The sequence below is a fragment of the Epinephelus lanceolatus genome, chromosome 13 (genome assembly GCF_041903045.1).
Source record: "Epinephelus lanceolatus isolate andai-2023 chromosome 13, ASM4190304v1, whole genome shotgun sequence".
Lineage (NCBI taxonomy): Eukaryota > Metazoa > Chordata > Actinopteri > Perciformes > Serranidae > Epinephelus > Epinephelus lanceolatus.
In genome coordinates this window covers 13065574-13081987 of record NC_135746.1, presented here as the reverse complement: position 1 = coordinate 13081987, position 16414 = coordinate 13065574, and the positions used below count along the sequence as shown (strand labels likewise).

The 16414-nt window shown below is 41.3% G+C and overlaps 1 protein-coding gene across 1 annotated transcript; it reads left to right on the top strand.

Annotated features, from left to right (window-relative positions):
• The first annotated feature begins 824 nt into the window (after positions 1-824).
• lnc.lemp (lncRNA encoded micropeptide) lies at positions 825-1751 on the top strand. The gene is made up of 2 exons (XM_078173757.1): positions 825-1071; positions 1420-1751. Exon 1 carries the CDS (start codon positions 898-900, stop codon positions 1066-1068), a length of 171 nt encoding a protein of 56 aa, XP_078029883.1. The 5' UTR covers positions 825-897; the 3' UTR covers positions 1069-1071; positions 1420-1751.
• The last annotated feature ends 14663 nt before the right edge of the window (positions 1752-16414 follow it).

The following is a 16414-nucleotide window of genomic DNA, read 5'->3' as shown; positions in this document are numbered from 1 at the left end:
AAAAATGTCATAGTACAGTATGTCGATAAAAACATCACAAAAATGTCACATAAATGTCATAGTATAGTATGTCGATGAAAATACCATAAAAATGTCATCGTAAAGTATGTGGATAAAAATATCATAAAAATGTCATATGTATAGTATGTCGATAAAAACATCACAAAAATGTCATAGTATAGTATGTTGATAAAATGTCACATAAATGTCATAGAATAGTATGTCGATAAAAATACCATAACAATGTCATCGTATAGTATGTGGATAAAAACATCACAAAAATGTCATAGTACAGTATGTCAATAAAAATGTCACAAAAATGTCATAATATAGTATAATCAAAATATCACAAAACAAGTGATAATATAGTTTGTCGACAGAAATATTGTCAAAAAAAATCACAGTATAATATGTAGATGAAAATATCAGAAAAACTGTCGTAGTGTAGCATGCTGATAAAATATCATGCAAATGTCAATAATACTGTTTTTGAAAACATTCTAAAAAATGTCATAGTACACTATGTGTCAAAAAATATAAAAATGTTAGAGTATAGTATGTTGATAGAAATATCACAAAAATGAGAAGTCTGTACCAAAATTATCATAAAAATGTTGTCTCACATCTTATAATAATATCATCAAAAATGCCATGATACATTATGTCTAAAAATAAATCACAAACCAAATGTGACAGTAAAGATTGTCATAAAAAAAAAAAAACAAACTTAAAATCATTAAAATATGGTTAAACCCTCCGTGCTTTTATTTTGAAGGGCGCGAGAATACCGTCCGTCCTATCGCGTGACTAGGAGGAAATAACTTCCTGTATCACAGCCCCCACGATATTCATGCGGCTGAGTCAAATGTGTGCATCTGTCATCAGCCAGAGGTGAACATGGCTGAAGTGTCGGAGAGGACGCTGCAGGTGGCCGTCGTGTTGTCCTTCGCTGCCGGCTTCGTGGCGGGCTGGCAGGCCAACAGGATGAGGAGGAAGTTCCTGGACTGGAGGAAGAAACGGCTCCAAGACAAACTGTCAGAGACTCAGAAGAAGCTGGACCTGGCATGAATGGTAGTGTGGATTGTGTCCTGTTATATTGGGCAGTGAATGTAACTTGGGCCTGTGGTTAATTTACTTGACTAGTCTGTATTTAAATTAGTTAGAAAAATAGATATAAGCCTGATAATAGTCACATGAATACAGATTTAGACTTAGTATAACTGCTGTTTCTTACTCACACATGGAGGCCCAGTTATATAAGACAACCTGTCAGCTGCTGTCTGAGTCATGAAGGAAGTCTGACACACCTCTGTGACTATTGTGCTTCAGCTCTGAACATTTAAACTGTTAATAATCATACCCTGTCATCATTTATACAGCCAACAGCATCAAATCATTGTGTTCCTCTTTATCTTCCAGGTGTGGGGTTATAAGGTCATGATGGACGTTGGTCTCCTGTGTAAAGCTGCTGGATCCTGAGTGTTCCTACCCGTCCGTCACTGTGGAGAAGAGTCCTCCAGACGACTTACCTGTGCTCTGCAGTACCCACATTTTCCAACCACAGCTTTAAAATCAAGACTGGACTTGATGTATATACTGTGGACGCTGGAGATGTAATCATACATCCACATAGCAGCTTGTTTTCTACCCTCAGACACTAACATGGGATCTAGTTTTGGTGGTTTTCTGTGTCAGCATGTGTCAGTTTCTATCTGTTTCATATGGGGTCAAATAAATTATTATCTTTTTCATGTTTCTCTATTTTTTTTTGCTTTTTTAAAAAAAAAACAGTATTCAGAACAAAATACTTTGCACATCTGTTTCAAAACAGGTGTGTGAAGAAGAGGGACGAGCAGACTTGCAAACTCGTGCACACTGTCTAACCTTACATTACATTTATTGTGACGTTTTGGTGACTAGAGCTTTATCAGCCTTTACTGTTGAAGGTAAAAATAAAAGCATGTATTATATTTGCAAGTCATGTATTTAGTAACATTACAAGTAAATCTTCAAAAATTTGCCGTCGGCCCAGTGAATGAAGTTTTTTTTTTTTTTTTTTTTTACAGTCTACAGCTGCAAAACAACATCCTTTAATTACAGTTATAGTTGACTAAATCAAATCAGGTCATATAAATATATGGCACATTTAAAAGCAACCTCAGCTGACCAGAGTGCTGTACAAAGTAAAGAATGACACACAAGTAAATGGCAATATAAAATGTACACAAATATAAAACAGGATAACACCAGTCAGAACAATTAATTACAATTACAACTCACATTTACTAATGTAAGTGAAACTCTCCACAGTATGAAGTCAGTGGTTACATGAGGTTCAAAACCAGCCACAACTCAGCCCTGATCCTTTATTTGTCCCATACAAAGCAATATATAAGTATGTAACACACAAATCAACATGATAAGGAAACTGTACAAAATGAGGAACAGTATAATAAGGAAGCATAAAAAAAATCATTGACCAATGGAAGCATATTGCACAGTTTAACAAAACTAATATTGCACCTGAGTGATGATTGTAAGCAGTAAAAAAAAAAAAGATATAACAGACAGGCTGAATGACAGAATGCACATTACTGCGTGTATCATTTGTACATACTTCACAGACAGCACAGACCAGGGGTAGACGAGCTGTGGCTTCAGAGCCATATGTGGCTCTTTAGCCTCTCTCCAGTGGCTCTCTGTGGCTTTGACAAAAACATAAATCACAAGAAAATGAATGACAGTTTTTTTATTCATCATCGTCGCTGTAGGCCCGCAGAAAATCTTACATTTTCTAACTGTAGAAGAATTGGCTTTATCCCACATAAACGGCAGAGGTCATTTTTCTTTGTTTTATGAGTTACTGTTAAGATTCATCCATCAGAAAGCTAGAGGCATGGAGAGCTGATGTAAAGGAGGACGTTCATGAAGCAGACTTCTTTTAAGCCCCAAACCCAGTCTGTTGACACGTCACACCTAGCAGGTTAAGTTAAGAGCAGAGAAGAAGAGGGTACATTAATTCATTGTTTATGGGAGTGTGCAAAGCCACAGCAAATCTGGAAGAGTGTGATTGAATGTAGAAGCCTCATAATTGGAGAGGGAGTTCCTTTATGTGCCAAACTGTATTTTGGGAATACACCCTGAGGACTTTGTTGTAACTTTGCAGCAGTCACTGCTTATTGATTTTGGACTTTTACAAACCAGAAGGATAATTGCAATTTTATTGTACCACGTCTTTTGGACGAGAGGCAGGGTACAGCCTGGACAGGTCACCGGACTATCACAGGGCTGACACATAGAGACAGACAACCATTCACACCTACGGACAATTTAGAGTCACCAATTAACCTGCATGTCCTTGGACTGTGGGAGGAAGCTGGAGTACCTGGAGAAAACCCACGCTGACATAGGAAGAGCATGCAAGGAGGGACTCCCCCACCCCGGGTTTGAACCAGGATCCCTCTTGCTGTGAGGTGACAATGCTCCTCAAATGTCTCAGCAACTCACGTTTCTGCTTCTGCGTGAATGTGACAAATTTAAGACGTTAAACACACCGATGCATACTGGGTGTGTCAGTGTGTGCCTCGGGGAATGTGAAGCAGTGTAAAGTGCTTTGCACTCCTCCCAGTATATTAAGTACAGTCCAAACAAACAAAAAAACTTACAATAAATCTTAATTACAGGTACGTGTGAGTCTGACTGACTGCCAATTTAACGTTAATATTAAAAGCACAATTTAAGAACATCAGCTGTTACAAGTTTTGCTCTGAGTTGTGGTGCCATCTGCTGGATAAAAGTGAGCATTGCAACTCAGACCTGAGCTGTGCAGACAATAAAGATGATACTGACAGAGGATTTCTAATTAAAACTCAAACTACATCATCTCCTGTCACACTTGTTGAAACTTCAAAAGGAGAGGCTACTGTATGTCATTAAAATAAAAAAATCCCTGTACCCATGATGCATCATCATCCTCGTCATTTATATGTATTTTAACTCAGTAATAAGAGCTTTTAAACACATTTCCCTCCATCTGATGAAGATTATGTCACACTCCTGCTTCTAATATCAAGGCTGAACCTTCACAATGTGTAACAGTGTTTGAATCCAACATACAGTTTAGTCATACAACGTTCTGCACACATATTTGTCCTGTAGCTGTTTATCCACATTATTTTAATGGCCTACATGCACACAGCTTGTCTATGGGTGGTGCTAGTGCACTTTAATACCTTATGCACACCAAACAAGTGTTTGCCTACAGCATTCTAGTCACCGGCTGTGAAATTAGATCTTGTGAGCAGATCTCTCTTTCTCATCACCACCAGTCTAGCAGGCCTATTACCACCTCTCAACAAGCTTTTGACAAGACCTTAAGAAGTCCCTCTCCCTGTAGCACTCCATCAGTGGCTTGATGAGAAAGAAGGTGGAGAGGGTACTGGAGAGGGATCAGGTGAAGTTAAGATGACAGACAAATACAAAAAAAAAAAAAAAAATCTTTACTGAGTTTCATTTCACCTGGGAATATAGAATATAACACGTCTCTATATATTAACACAGAGGAGTGTGTGTGCTGGTGAAGCTGTCAGAGCTCAGAAACTACACATCATATTTCTCTGTAGATGCTTTAAGAGATGATCTTTATATGATAGAGTGGCTACATTAACGGGAAATAAAGGTAACTTTTAATGGTGTCCTTTAAGTAATTGCTTGTGCTTTATGCTTTAAATTTAAATCACTCTATACTAAGTCATATTTTATTGAGTTAATGGAAGTAACATTAAAAAACTCTTATTAGAGGTATTGCACACACACAGATGCCTCACTGACATCAACACTCTGTATAAAGTCCATGTTCTGACATTTTACCAGACCTGATCATAGAAAAACTCAAACACTCACCAGCCACTTCATTAGGTACACCTGTTCAACTGTTCCTTAACACAAATAGCTCATCAGCCAATCACACAGCAGCAACTCAATGAATTTAGACATGTAGACATGGTGAAGACGACCTGCTGAAGTTCAAACTGAGCATCAGAATGTGGAAGAAAGGTGATTTAAGTGTCTTTGAATGTTGCATGGCTGTTGGCTGGTTCAGAAAACTGCTGATCTACTGGGATTTTCACACACAACCATCTCTAGGGTTTACAGAGGATGGTCCCGAAAAGAGAAAATATCCAGTGAGCTGCAGTTCTCTGGGTGAAAATGCCTTGTTGGTGCCAGAGGCCAGAGGAGAATGGCCAGACTGCTTCAAGATGATAGAAAGGCAACAGTAACTCAAATAACCACTGGTTACAACCAAGGTCTGCAGAAGACCATCTCTGAACCAACAACACGTCCAACCTTGAAGCAGATGGGCTACAGCAGCAGAAGACCACACCAGGTGCCACTCCTGTCAGGTAACAACAGGAAACTGAGGCTACAGTTCACACAGGCTCACCAAAACTGGACAATAGAAGATTGGAAAAACGTCGCCTGGTCTGATGAGTCTGGATTTCTGCTGCCACATTCAGATGGTAGGGTCAGAATTTGGTGTAAATAACATGAAAGCATGGATCCATCCTGCCTTGTATCAACGGTTCAGGCTGGTGGTGGTGGTATAATGGTGTGGGGGAGATTTTCTTGGCACACTTTGGGCCCCTTAGTACCAACTGAGCATGGTTTAAACACCACAGCCTACCTGAGTATTGTTGCTGACCGTGTCCATCCCTTTATGACCACAGTGTATCATCTTCTGATGGCTACTTCCAGCAGGATAACGCACCATGTCACAAAGCTCAAATCATCTCAAACTGGTTTCTTGAACATGACAATGAGTTCACTGTGCTCCAATGGCCTCCACAGTCACCAGATCTCAATCCAATAGAGCACCTTTGGGATGTGGTGGAACGATGGATGTGGAGATTCTCATCATGGATGTGCCGCCGACAAATCTGCAGCAACTGTGTGATGTCATCATGTCAATATGGACCTAAATCTCTGAGGAATGTTTCCAGCACCTTGTTGAATCTATGACACCAAGAATTAAGGCAGCTCTGAAGGTCAAAAGGTGGCAAGGTGTACCTAATAAAGTGGTTAGTGAGTGTATGAAGCTGCAAATTGTATTCAGCCACAAAATAAACCTGAAAATCTTGAAATCAGAACAGAAGTGCAGAGAGTTGTTGCATAGCGATGATACACCATCTTATATAGTTGCATTGGTGTGAACCGGCAGGTTTTTAGAAGGTTGCAGAACGAAGAAGTAGTTGTCTGTTTCAACTCATCTTGTTGTGAATCTTTGGTCTCAACTGTGATTGTATATGTTATAATAATAATGATCATATATGTATAAAAAGAGTAGGAATATGACCAATACTAACTGCCGCAGCTGTGGGCATCAAGCAGGACCAAGGCAGCAGGCACAACCACAACCACAACCACAACCGCAACCACAATCCAGGTGCAACCTCGATCTATGGGAACCTGTGAGGCAAAAAAATCACAAAACCAGGGAAGACTACATGTTAGTAACATGCACTGATGGGATATAAATGTTTGCAAATGTAGAGAAAGAGAAGGAGAGAGAAGCTAAGTGTATCATAAGGGCCTGTGTCCATACAGTGTTTTTCTATAGCAGAAAAGCGGTGGCAGGGCGCTGTGGAGCACTTCATCCCAGTGCCTCATAAAAAATTTAAATGATGCACTACGTGTGGGTTTTGTTTCTATGACAACAATTTATTGACATTAGTGTTAGCTAGGTAGCTAACATAACCCTGCATCAACAAAATACACGGTTAACAACAAGCTATCACTGTCCAGCTACTCTAAACCCACAAATGGACTTCTCTGTCTGTGATGTGACAGTAGCCTAGCTAAAGAAGCGTGTGTCCTCAACAGCAGCTTTCTGAAATGTTAAGAGATTTTAAACCAGATGCGCTTGGAGCGGCCGCACAAAAAAGCCAAGCACCCTGAAAGCAGACACTGGGAGCGGCACTTTTTCTCTAGGCGCCTGCATGTGGCTGCATACGTTCTCTCCTTTAAGGCAGTATCGGCAGCAGCAACAGCGCCAAAACAACCTCTGTATAAAAGGGACAGCTGGCAGGACCATGGGTGTCATGGAGATTTAAAAGGTAGCTGTTAGCAATTAGCAGCTAACTCAAAGAAGAACAGCAGCTGAAAATGTTCACAAATTGGGAAAATAATGAAATCCAGGAGCAGAGGACGAGATCAGCCGCCATGTACCAGAGATGGTATATGATTGTCAATGCGATTTGTTATTGCCATGTTAATGGCTGACGCATATGTTAAATGTCACATTAGAGGCTGATGCTGTTGTGTAAAGGGGTGATCACACAGAAATGAGACGCTAGAGACGCGTACGCTTCAAAGATGCTTGAAACGCTGGAGACGCTTATTCAATGCGCGCTAGCTACTGGCGTCTGATGCTCAAAAAGTTGAAAATATTTTAACTTTTCAGTATCTACGCAGTCTAAAAAGAAGCCTTTACAAAAACGCGCGTCTAAAAAGAGGCCAGAAAAACACTGTCTAAAAAGGCGCTTGAATGCCGGTCAGACACGCGGCATCATTTTTTCTGGCATCGCGTTTCATCATGGTGTGATCACTCCCTTACATGGCATGCCCATCACACCCCTTTTTCCATGATGCCGGCATGCTGTCTAAAATCACACACTGGAGTAGCATGATGCTGCTGTTCTTTGATTCTGTGTAAAAATGCAAAGGCTGCATGAAGAAGGGACTTTGTAGCGGCACCATAACATGATCTCTTGGTAAGAAGGGCTTAAAGTATTCAATTCAATTCAATTCAATTTTATTTATAAAGCCCAATATCACAAATCACAATTTGCCTCACAGGGCTTTACAGCATACGACATCCCTCTGTCCTTAAGACCCTCACAGCGGATAAGGAAAAACTCCCCAAAAAAAACCCCTTTAACGGGGGGAAAAAACGGTAGAAACCTCAGGAAGAGCAACTGAGGAGGGATCCCTCTTCCAGGACGGACAGACGTGCAATAGATGTCGTACAGAACAGATCAGCATAATAAATTAACAGTAATCCATATAACACAATGAGACATAGAGAGAGAGAGAGAGAGAGAGAGAGAGAGAGAGAGAGATGCAGGTAATGACAGTAGCTTACAACAACATTAATGAAAGTAATAATATTATAGTTATAGTTCTGGCTACTGTGGTACAATATGTTGAAAGTATGTATTAATATCTGACAGTATACTTGTGTGACAATAGTCATATGTGTATAATAACAGTAGAAGTATGACTAATGACTAATGATGGCAGCAGCAGCAGGAGGCATCTGGCAGGACCACGGCAGCAGCACAACCACACACGTCACGCTGTCCAGGCAGTATGAGTTAATCTGAGAGACAGTGGAGCACAAAGGCTCCGGAGAAGAAGCCGAGTTAGTGACATCCAGAATGGCCGAGTTAGCAAGATGCAGTAATAGGATGAAAGTGAGAGAGAGAGAGAGAGAGAGAGAGAGAGAGAGAGAGAGAGAGAGAGAGAGAGAGGAGAGAGAGGGAGCCCGGTGTATTATAGGGGGTCCTCCGGCAGACTAGGCCTAAGTCAGCCTAACTAGGGGCTGGTACAGGGCAAGCCTCAGCCAGCCCTAACTATAAGCTTTATCAAAGAGGAAAGTCTTAAGTCTAGTCTTAAATGTGGAGACGGTGTCTGCCTCCCGGACCGTAACAGGAAGATGATTCCACAGGAGAGGAGCCTGATAGCTGAAGGCTCTGGCTCCTGATCTGCTTTTGGAGACTTTAGGGACCACGAGTAACCCTGCGTTCTCAGAGCGCAGTGTTCTGGTGGGATAATATGGCACTATGAGCTCTCTAAGATATGACGGAGCTTGACCATTTAGAGCTTTATAAGTTAACAGTAGGATTTTAAATTCAATTCTGGATTTTACAAGGAGCCAGTGCAGAGAAGCTAAAACAGGAGAAATATGATCTCGTTTCTTAGTTCAAGTATGATGGCACATATTTCAAAAAATGACAACACATTTAGTCTAATATTATGATATAGTTCCTTTCAATTCCACTGGGTGTCCTCACCTTGCAGGCTCACAAAATGGTCTGTCTGTGACAACCAATCACATCTGTTAAAAGAATGCATCATACCTGACAACGGGTCAACCACACCTCCTCACTAAGGTTAACATTTCTGCCCCTTCCTCCCTCAGAGTTGCTCTGGGAACTTTCCCAAATTACTCTGAAGCCAGGACTCCTTATTAAAAAATTTAGTCCAAGTTAGGAGCTCTCTGAGAGTATTCTCACGTTTGTGGGCCCCTGGCATTTTGTGCAACTGTTCCCTGAATACTTCTTCCACCACTGCATAAAAATACACAACATATTAAAACAGGATTACCTATACACTTCAGCAGCATAATCCCATTCCTGAAATTCAGTCATGGTCTTTGGTGTTTGTGTGCCACCCTGTGGTTTTCATTGGCCCCATCTGGCCACCCCGGTGAAAAAACATCCTGGGGACGCTACTGTGTGTAACATCAGGACATGCTATAAAAAAACCCAGCACAAAACATATAAATAGATCAAATACTCAGCTGATTATAGCTACATTTTGTAATCTAGTCACATAATACAGGGATTATCATTACAAAACAACATGCTCAGGCTTTTTTTTCCCCAGTCTCATTGATTTCCTCTTTAAATGCACTTGAATGGCATAGCCTAGTTTTTAGGGAGAAAAAAGAGAGCTGACAGACAGCTTAGCGGGAATTAAAAAGTGCGGGAGAGTGTGTTGACAAATGGAGAGGAAAATGAGTGTCATGGGAGGAGAAGTGTGTCGCTGTTTGTGTTTCAGATGGTATTCTAGAGAGGGTGTTATTGTCCCTCAATGTCTAATGCTGTGGCTAAATTGTGATGAATGGCTTGCTGGAGTGTGTGTGCACGCATGGACGCCGACTGTCTATTCCCTGTTTATTTTTTAGCAAGCTGTGCATGATCGTGTGCAACAGCGGTGCTGGTGTGTGTAGCTGAGAAGTATTTTCAAAGCAGACGAGAAGGATGGTGACTGGAGGAGATAATGTGCAAGAGAGGCAAAAAGAGAGACGGCAGCAGAGAGGAGGAAGAAGAGAAGGAGTTAGAGAGAGTTCACATTGACTGCTATGATTGATCTGATTTTCCTAATTGGCACGTAGACCTCGGAGCCTATGTCCTTCGCCTATATTGAGTGTGTGCTCACTGAGTGTCATGTTTAATAAGCTTCCTGATTGGCTTTCTGGTTGCGTGATTGTGCCCTCTGGCTACAGGGTGTCTGCAAAACAGGGAGAGGAGAGGAGAGGAAGCAGAAAGGAAGAGGGGAAAAGAGTGCAGAGGAGAGAAGACGACGAGATCTGAAGAGTGTAGAAAATAGTAGGAGTAGGAGGAGAGAAATAATCAAAACCTCTGCTAGTTCAAGGCACAGTTTACCCCAAAGTAAAAAAAAAGAAATCGAATTCCCTCTTACCTGTGGTGCTATTCATCAGGTTATATTTTTATTGGTGTGAGTGAGAGTGTTGGAGATATCAGCCATAAAAATGTCTGTCTTCTCTCAAATATTATGGAACTAGATGGCAGTCAGCTTGTGGTGCTCAAAGTGCCAAAAAATACATTTGAAACACTATTTTCTTTCTACCAAACTACATCTGCAAAACATATCAACATGCAGAAGGAAGACTGCATCTACTCAAGAACGAGAGGCTAATTTTGTGACGCAAGACGTAAAGATAAACAGTGTCGTACTTGGCTGAGCTCTTAAGTTATAGCTAGCTCAGCAGATGCACCCTTCACCAACCCGTTCTCACTCCAAAGTCGTCACAGTTAACACAGTCCCCCAATCCCAAACGGATCCCTTACAGACTAACCCGTCAGGTTAGCTCTTAACCTGATGGAGAATTGGGACACCACTTCCCCTCACAGATCCATTTGGGATTGGGGGAGTGTCCCAGAACGTCAACAACCAACGCACCCAGGGTACCTTTCACGTCTATCTGGACGTGGAAGGTCCATGACCAAACGTCAATATGTGACGGGGTCGGAGTGAGAAGGTGTTGTCTACACGATAATAAAGATACTCTATAACAAAGGATACCCCATGGTCATCTCCCTCGCATACTCCCACCTTGTCTGAAGTGTGGTAAACGTCGTATGGATGGCTGATATCAGATTCAACATTCGTATTTTGCTGCTTGTTCTTATCAGCTAGCTTAATGCTTGATATCAGCCAAGTGAAAGATCGCGTCAGTTGTTGCCAGATCTCACAAGGGTACAGAGACATGTCTCAAACAAAGTTAATTTTCTCCTGATTTGTCAGTCAAAAAAATGCCATCTTCATGTCAGAATGTCTAGAGGGGTTGAGGCTTGGGAAAAATGGGCCCAATATTTACTTCAATGACTATGGGGTGAAGGTAATGGTCATAATCTGTACTCATGTTCAATTTTCCCATTGGAACGAATGGACTCAGGACTGCCGTCCTGACCAACGAGACTGTCTCATAAAGGGGCGGAGTAGTGGCAAAACCCACGTGACAGACACAGGAAATGAGGTTAAAATGTGGTATACCGTAATATGGTAATACGGTAATATGGTTGGCGGGTGTAGTTCCATAGACAGAAAATAGTTCCCACATGAAATTGCTCACACAAGGTCTGTGGATTATCTTGAGTAACCAGGTCATGATTTCTAGAAAGAGACATTGCTGTTGAGTTCAAATGTATTTTTTCGGTGCTTTGAGCACCACAAGTTGTTGGAGAGAAGTCTCTACGGCTGATATCTCCAACACTCAGCAACTCACACCAAAACAATCTAGACTGATTGCTGGCTGTATATGGCTCTTGCAGAACATTGCTACAATAATAACAGAAACTCGTGTTAAGTGGAACAGTCGGTAAATAGGTGAAGTCACTGTCACTGCTGCATGCCGCTAAAAGATGCTACAAATCAACACTGACTGGGTGTGTCAGAAAACAGATCAACATCGGGCATGAGAGTCCTGTGAGAAAGAGTTTGGGCTTTTCCAAGGCACATTCACGAGTTGTTTTAATCATTGCAGATCTTTACAATTCACCAAAATAAAAGAGCAGGCGAGCCTTATTGCACGACCCAAATCATCATCAAAACATACCATTTTTAGCATGTACATTATTAGCTAGGAGGCTGTTGTTTCCTGGAGCGAAGGGGATTTGGAAATGGTAACACGCAGGTAGCGAAGGGAAGGAAGAAAGTCAATGGATGCAGCCACAGTCTACATCTGGGGAGTCAGACAAGGATAGACCCACACTGCCATCTATAAAGCCATACTGCTAGCATGGCTAAAGACACAGTGAACTTTTTAATGTATAAACAACATAAGTAACATGACCGCATGCTTGGAACACTAAGAAACAGCAGCAAAAAGGCCTTTTCACAGCAGAAATCAGAACTTTGTCATAATAAGAAAAGTACATGTGTTACTACAAACGCCAACAACCCTGAAAGCAAAGCAACTAAAGAGAATTCAGCCTCTTTCCTTTGATCATTTACACCTGTGCTTTTCCCACTGTGACATTTCAAAATGTCTTCTGTAAAAAAAAAAAAGAAACAAAAAGAAAAACAAAGGCCTATGACTGTGCGATATATGAAGCATCCAGCTAAAGACAGGATCTTTGCCCCGGCTCAGTAAATGTTTGGTGTAAAATATTCCTTTCAATCAGTCAGTATGAACCGACACAGGAAAGGGTTGAGTGCGCATTCATGTGTAATAGGGCAGAAAAACATACCCTTTTTCTAATGCATTTCATACTCATACAAATATAAATATTCTATGATTACATACAGTCGTGGACACACACACACACACACACACACACCTGAGCTTCCAGGCTTTACCGAGCTTCAATCCAATACACCTCACACGCTAGTGAGTGTTTACATGTTTATGGATGACTGGGACCATGCCTCAGATAAGACTGTGGATTGGAGTAATATGCTGCAAAGATTTCCATTTAAATAGTGATGTGATTACGTCTCGCTTTATTTGATCGAGGCTTATTTTGTAACATCTTTTCCAGAAGGCTTTTTATGTAAGAGGAGAGAGCAGCAGCACCTCCATCCTGTCTGACAGTGGAGACACTGCAGAGATTTCATCAACATGTCAGACTTACAACCCCTGAAAGAACCGATGCAGCCATACAAACTAATCAGTCTCTGATGCAATTATTCAGAGTGGAGCCGGGTACAGTTTCAGAACAACTTTCTAATAAGGCATTCTTTATAGAGGCATATAAGCTGTAACTGATGTCTTTTTTAATGGTTGATGAATAATTTAGTAATGTATTACATTAAATTCATTTGGCAGATGTTTTTGTCCAAAGAACATTACATTTTTCCCACGTACTTCGACAGTGTGACATGCTTCATAAAGCCGTAATATGCTTTTTAGATCGATATTAAGACATTAATAAGAACATTTGGTTTCCAACCTGGTCTCACTCCGAAATCAACGAAATCCTTTTCTTGGGCACTGATTTGCGGCGCCAGACACTGAAGAAAAAAGCTGTCCTTTAACGTCTGCATGATACGTGGGCAGTCGCCGTTATAGTTGAACAGTGCTCAGTGGCGTCAGGGGGATATTGGACGGGACAAGAATGAAAGTTAAGGTGGCAAAAGTCTGAGTAGGGCGGGCAGGAGGGGTGGTGACTGGGTCCATACTGTTTGCGGTTGAAATGCTGAACAGGCCTAAGGTCTAGGTGCCACGTCTAAAGGGTTACTTTTGGTTTCAAAGGTACTATACTGAAGGTGTTGAGTGGAAACAGGGCTTAAGTGACTAACAGACAGCTGCTTGACAAGGACAGTGGACTGAACCAAGTGGCTATATCAGTTGGGGACCATTGATCTAGTGGACATGGAGAAACATTAGCATTTATTTGGAATTGTCTTTTCTGACCATATGACGAAAGTCGTAACAAAGTCCAGAATTTACTGTTTTTTTAGCTCTGTTTTGGTCTCCACCAGCTTCTGAGGGAAATATCTGGCTCTTTAGCTGCTGAATGCTCCACTGTGTTCACGTTATTTTCTAGCGCCCCTTTCCCACGGCACAAAAAAACCACTAACACCCACTAATGTCGGCATTTGTAATGCAGTGGGAAAGGTTTTATTCGGCATTCACATTTGGGTCTGCAGTAGTCATGGGTATTCATTGCCTCCAGCTCCGATCAGCATTGATGGAAACACAAAAGCCAGGAGAATGTGCAAAATTAACCCCTTAGCTAGCGAGCAATGCACACAACACCGTCCATTTTTGCCTCAGCAGCACTCAAACATCATTCCAAACTATGCATGATCTATACTTCTGTGACAAATTGATGCTACAGCAAAGGCTCTGTGTTGACATAGAGCCTACCCTGATGCCTGACGTGCAACTCCCCAGAAATATACTACACATCAGGGCGACGCAGACAACCTGTCTATTTTTGTAAGCTGAAACCATTTCCCTCAGTGGAGACAAAGCTTTTATTTATTTTAATTTCACACATAAGAAACAATAAATTGTGAAGACAATAAAGCCTCCACAAAATAGCATTTTAAGTCCTGTGTGTGATTTATCCTGGCTTCATATGAGCAGAGGAAATCTCCGCTCATTGCTAGGCTAATTTATACAATGTAAGATGCCATAGGTTTGTGCTAATAACATTAGCATGTTGTATTTGTTTGAAAAACTTTCTTAGTATTAGACAGTTGTTTTGTCAGTGAACCTTGTGAGTTGTAATGGAGCCGAATTTTGTAACGTTACCTTTGTTAAATGTTGTTGTTGTCCCTGGCTTCATATGAGTAGAGGAAAAGTCTGCTAGCTGCTAGGCTAGTTTATACAATTGAAATGCCATAGGCTTGTGCTGAAAACATTACCATGTTGTATTTGTGGGGGAAAATGTGTCCAGATAAAGACAAGTGTTTGTCTGTGAAGCTGATTTGTGTACTTGTGTTTGAAAATGTCACTATTAAGCCATGTTTAATGTGTGTTTAATGTGTGTTTTGAATCAACTCAACTTTTCAGCACTTCACAGAAACCACCGCCACTGACTAATGCGTTGGAGGTGTAACTGCAGAGTGACACAGACACACCACTGCACAAGTACAAATGCTCACAATGGCATCGGCCACATGCTTAGGCTACGATGTAGGCTCTGTATAGAGCTGACACACAAGTATAAATGCCGCTTTAGTCTGAGTTTAGTTTTCTCTTCTTTCCTTCATGCTGCTGTCTCATTGTGCTGTCTTCTACTTGTCTGCTGCAGATCTGCGCTTGTCTACTGACAATGGAAAAGGAGTCTATAGCCTATTTTTTAGTGTTATAAAAAACCCTTATATACACATTGATATTGGTAGAGTCTGGATATAACTTTGTCTCTCTGTTATTTGGTGTCTGTGAGATAGTATACAGTGTGTTTATAAGAGCTTATTAGCTAAAAACAGCTGCCTGCTGCTGCTGGAAACAAAACTGATGAGAGCAATGAGACTGAAGCTCAAAGACGCTCCACAGAGAGGAGAGGAGCTGCAAAGCTGGGAGTTAATTCTCTGTGGGTTACTATACTGACACCTTTCACATTACGTGTAGTCCTTTGACCCATTGTTCACCTAAAAACATTGATTTGTGCAGCTTTAAGAGAGGTGTTTATATAGCAGTTCGATCAATAAACTGTTTGGTTCAACTGGTTTCCCACCCCCCGGATGAGTCACACAGAACTTACTTCGCTCAAATGAGCAGGTCCTTTTGCTTTCCTGTCAACCTGCTGTTCGCAGAGCGTGTTCAGTGGTGTAATGGGTAGAGTGTGGCACTGGTAGCACTGCAGGGTTAGAGCTTCATTTCTCACTGGGAACTAAATGGATGCACTCAAGATGCTCTGGATAAAAGCACCAAATGAATGACAGATGTGGCATTAAGCTATATACAGTATTGGTACAGGCTGTCCACCCCGCTCACATTCTCTCATCTCTCTGTTTTTAGTTCTGAGTACACTTGAACAATCTGGACAGACTCAAGGGAGTGTTTGTTGTTTACGCTCTTCAGTTACGGGGTAAAAACACTTTGAGAGCCAGATGCTTTTACTGTTCTTTAAAGACTTTAAAGCAAAAACGCCATCACCACCTCAAAAAGCATCATACGGTACACACTGTTCTTAAAGCAGACCACGGTCAAAGAAAGTTTTTCTTCGCTTTATGGTTCTTTTTCTTGCAACTGGACTAAAAACAGTGTATGACCCAAATAACGCCTATTACTGTCTCAAGGTTGACCCAATGTCATCAGCTGTCCTTGACTTATTGTATGCAGCTGCTAAATGACCTTCTCTGTCAGTCCGCAGATATTTGCACTGGCTGGTTTTGTATACATCTCTGCTTGGGTGGGTTCCTTCTTATCTGT

Bases quoted from the DNA above. Each gene is read 5' to 3' on its own strand.
- lnc.lemp (XM_078173757.1), top strand. From the start codon at position 898: ATGGCTGAAGTGTCGGAGAGGACGCTGCAGGTGGCCGTCGTGTTGTCC.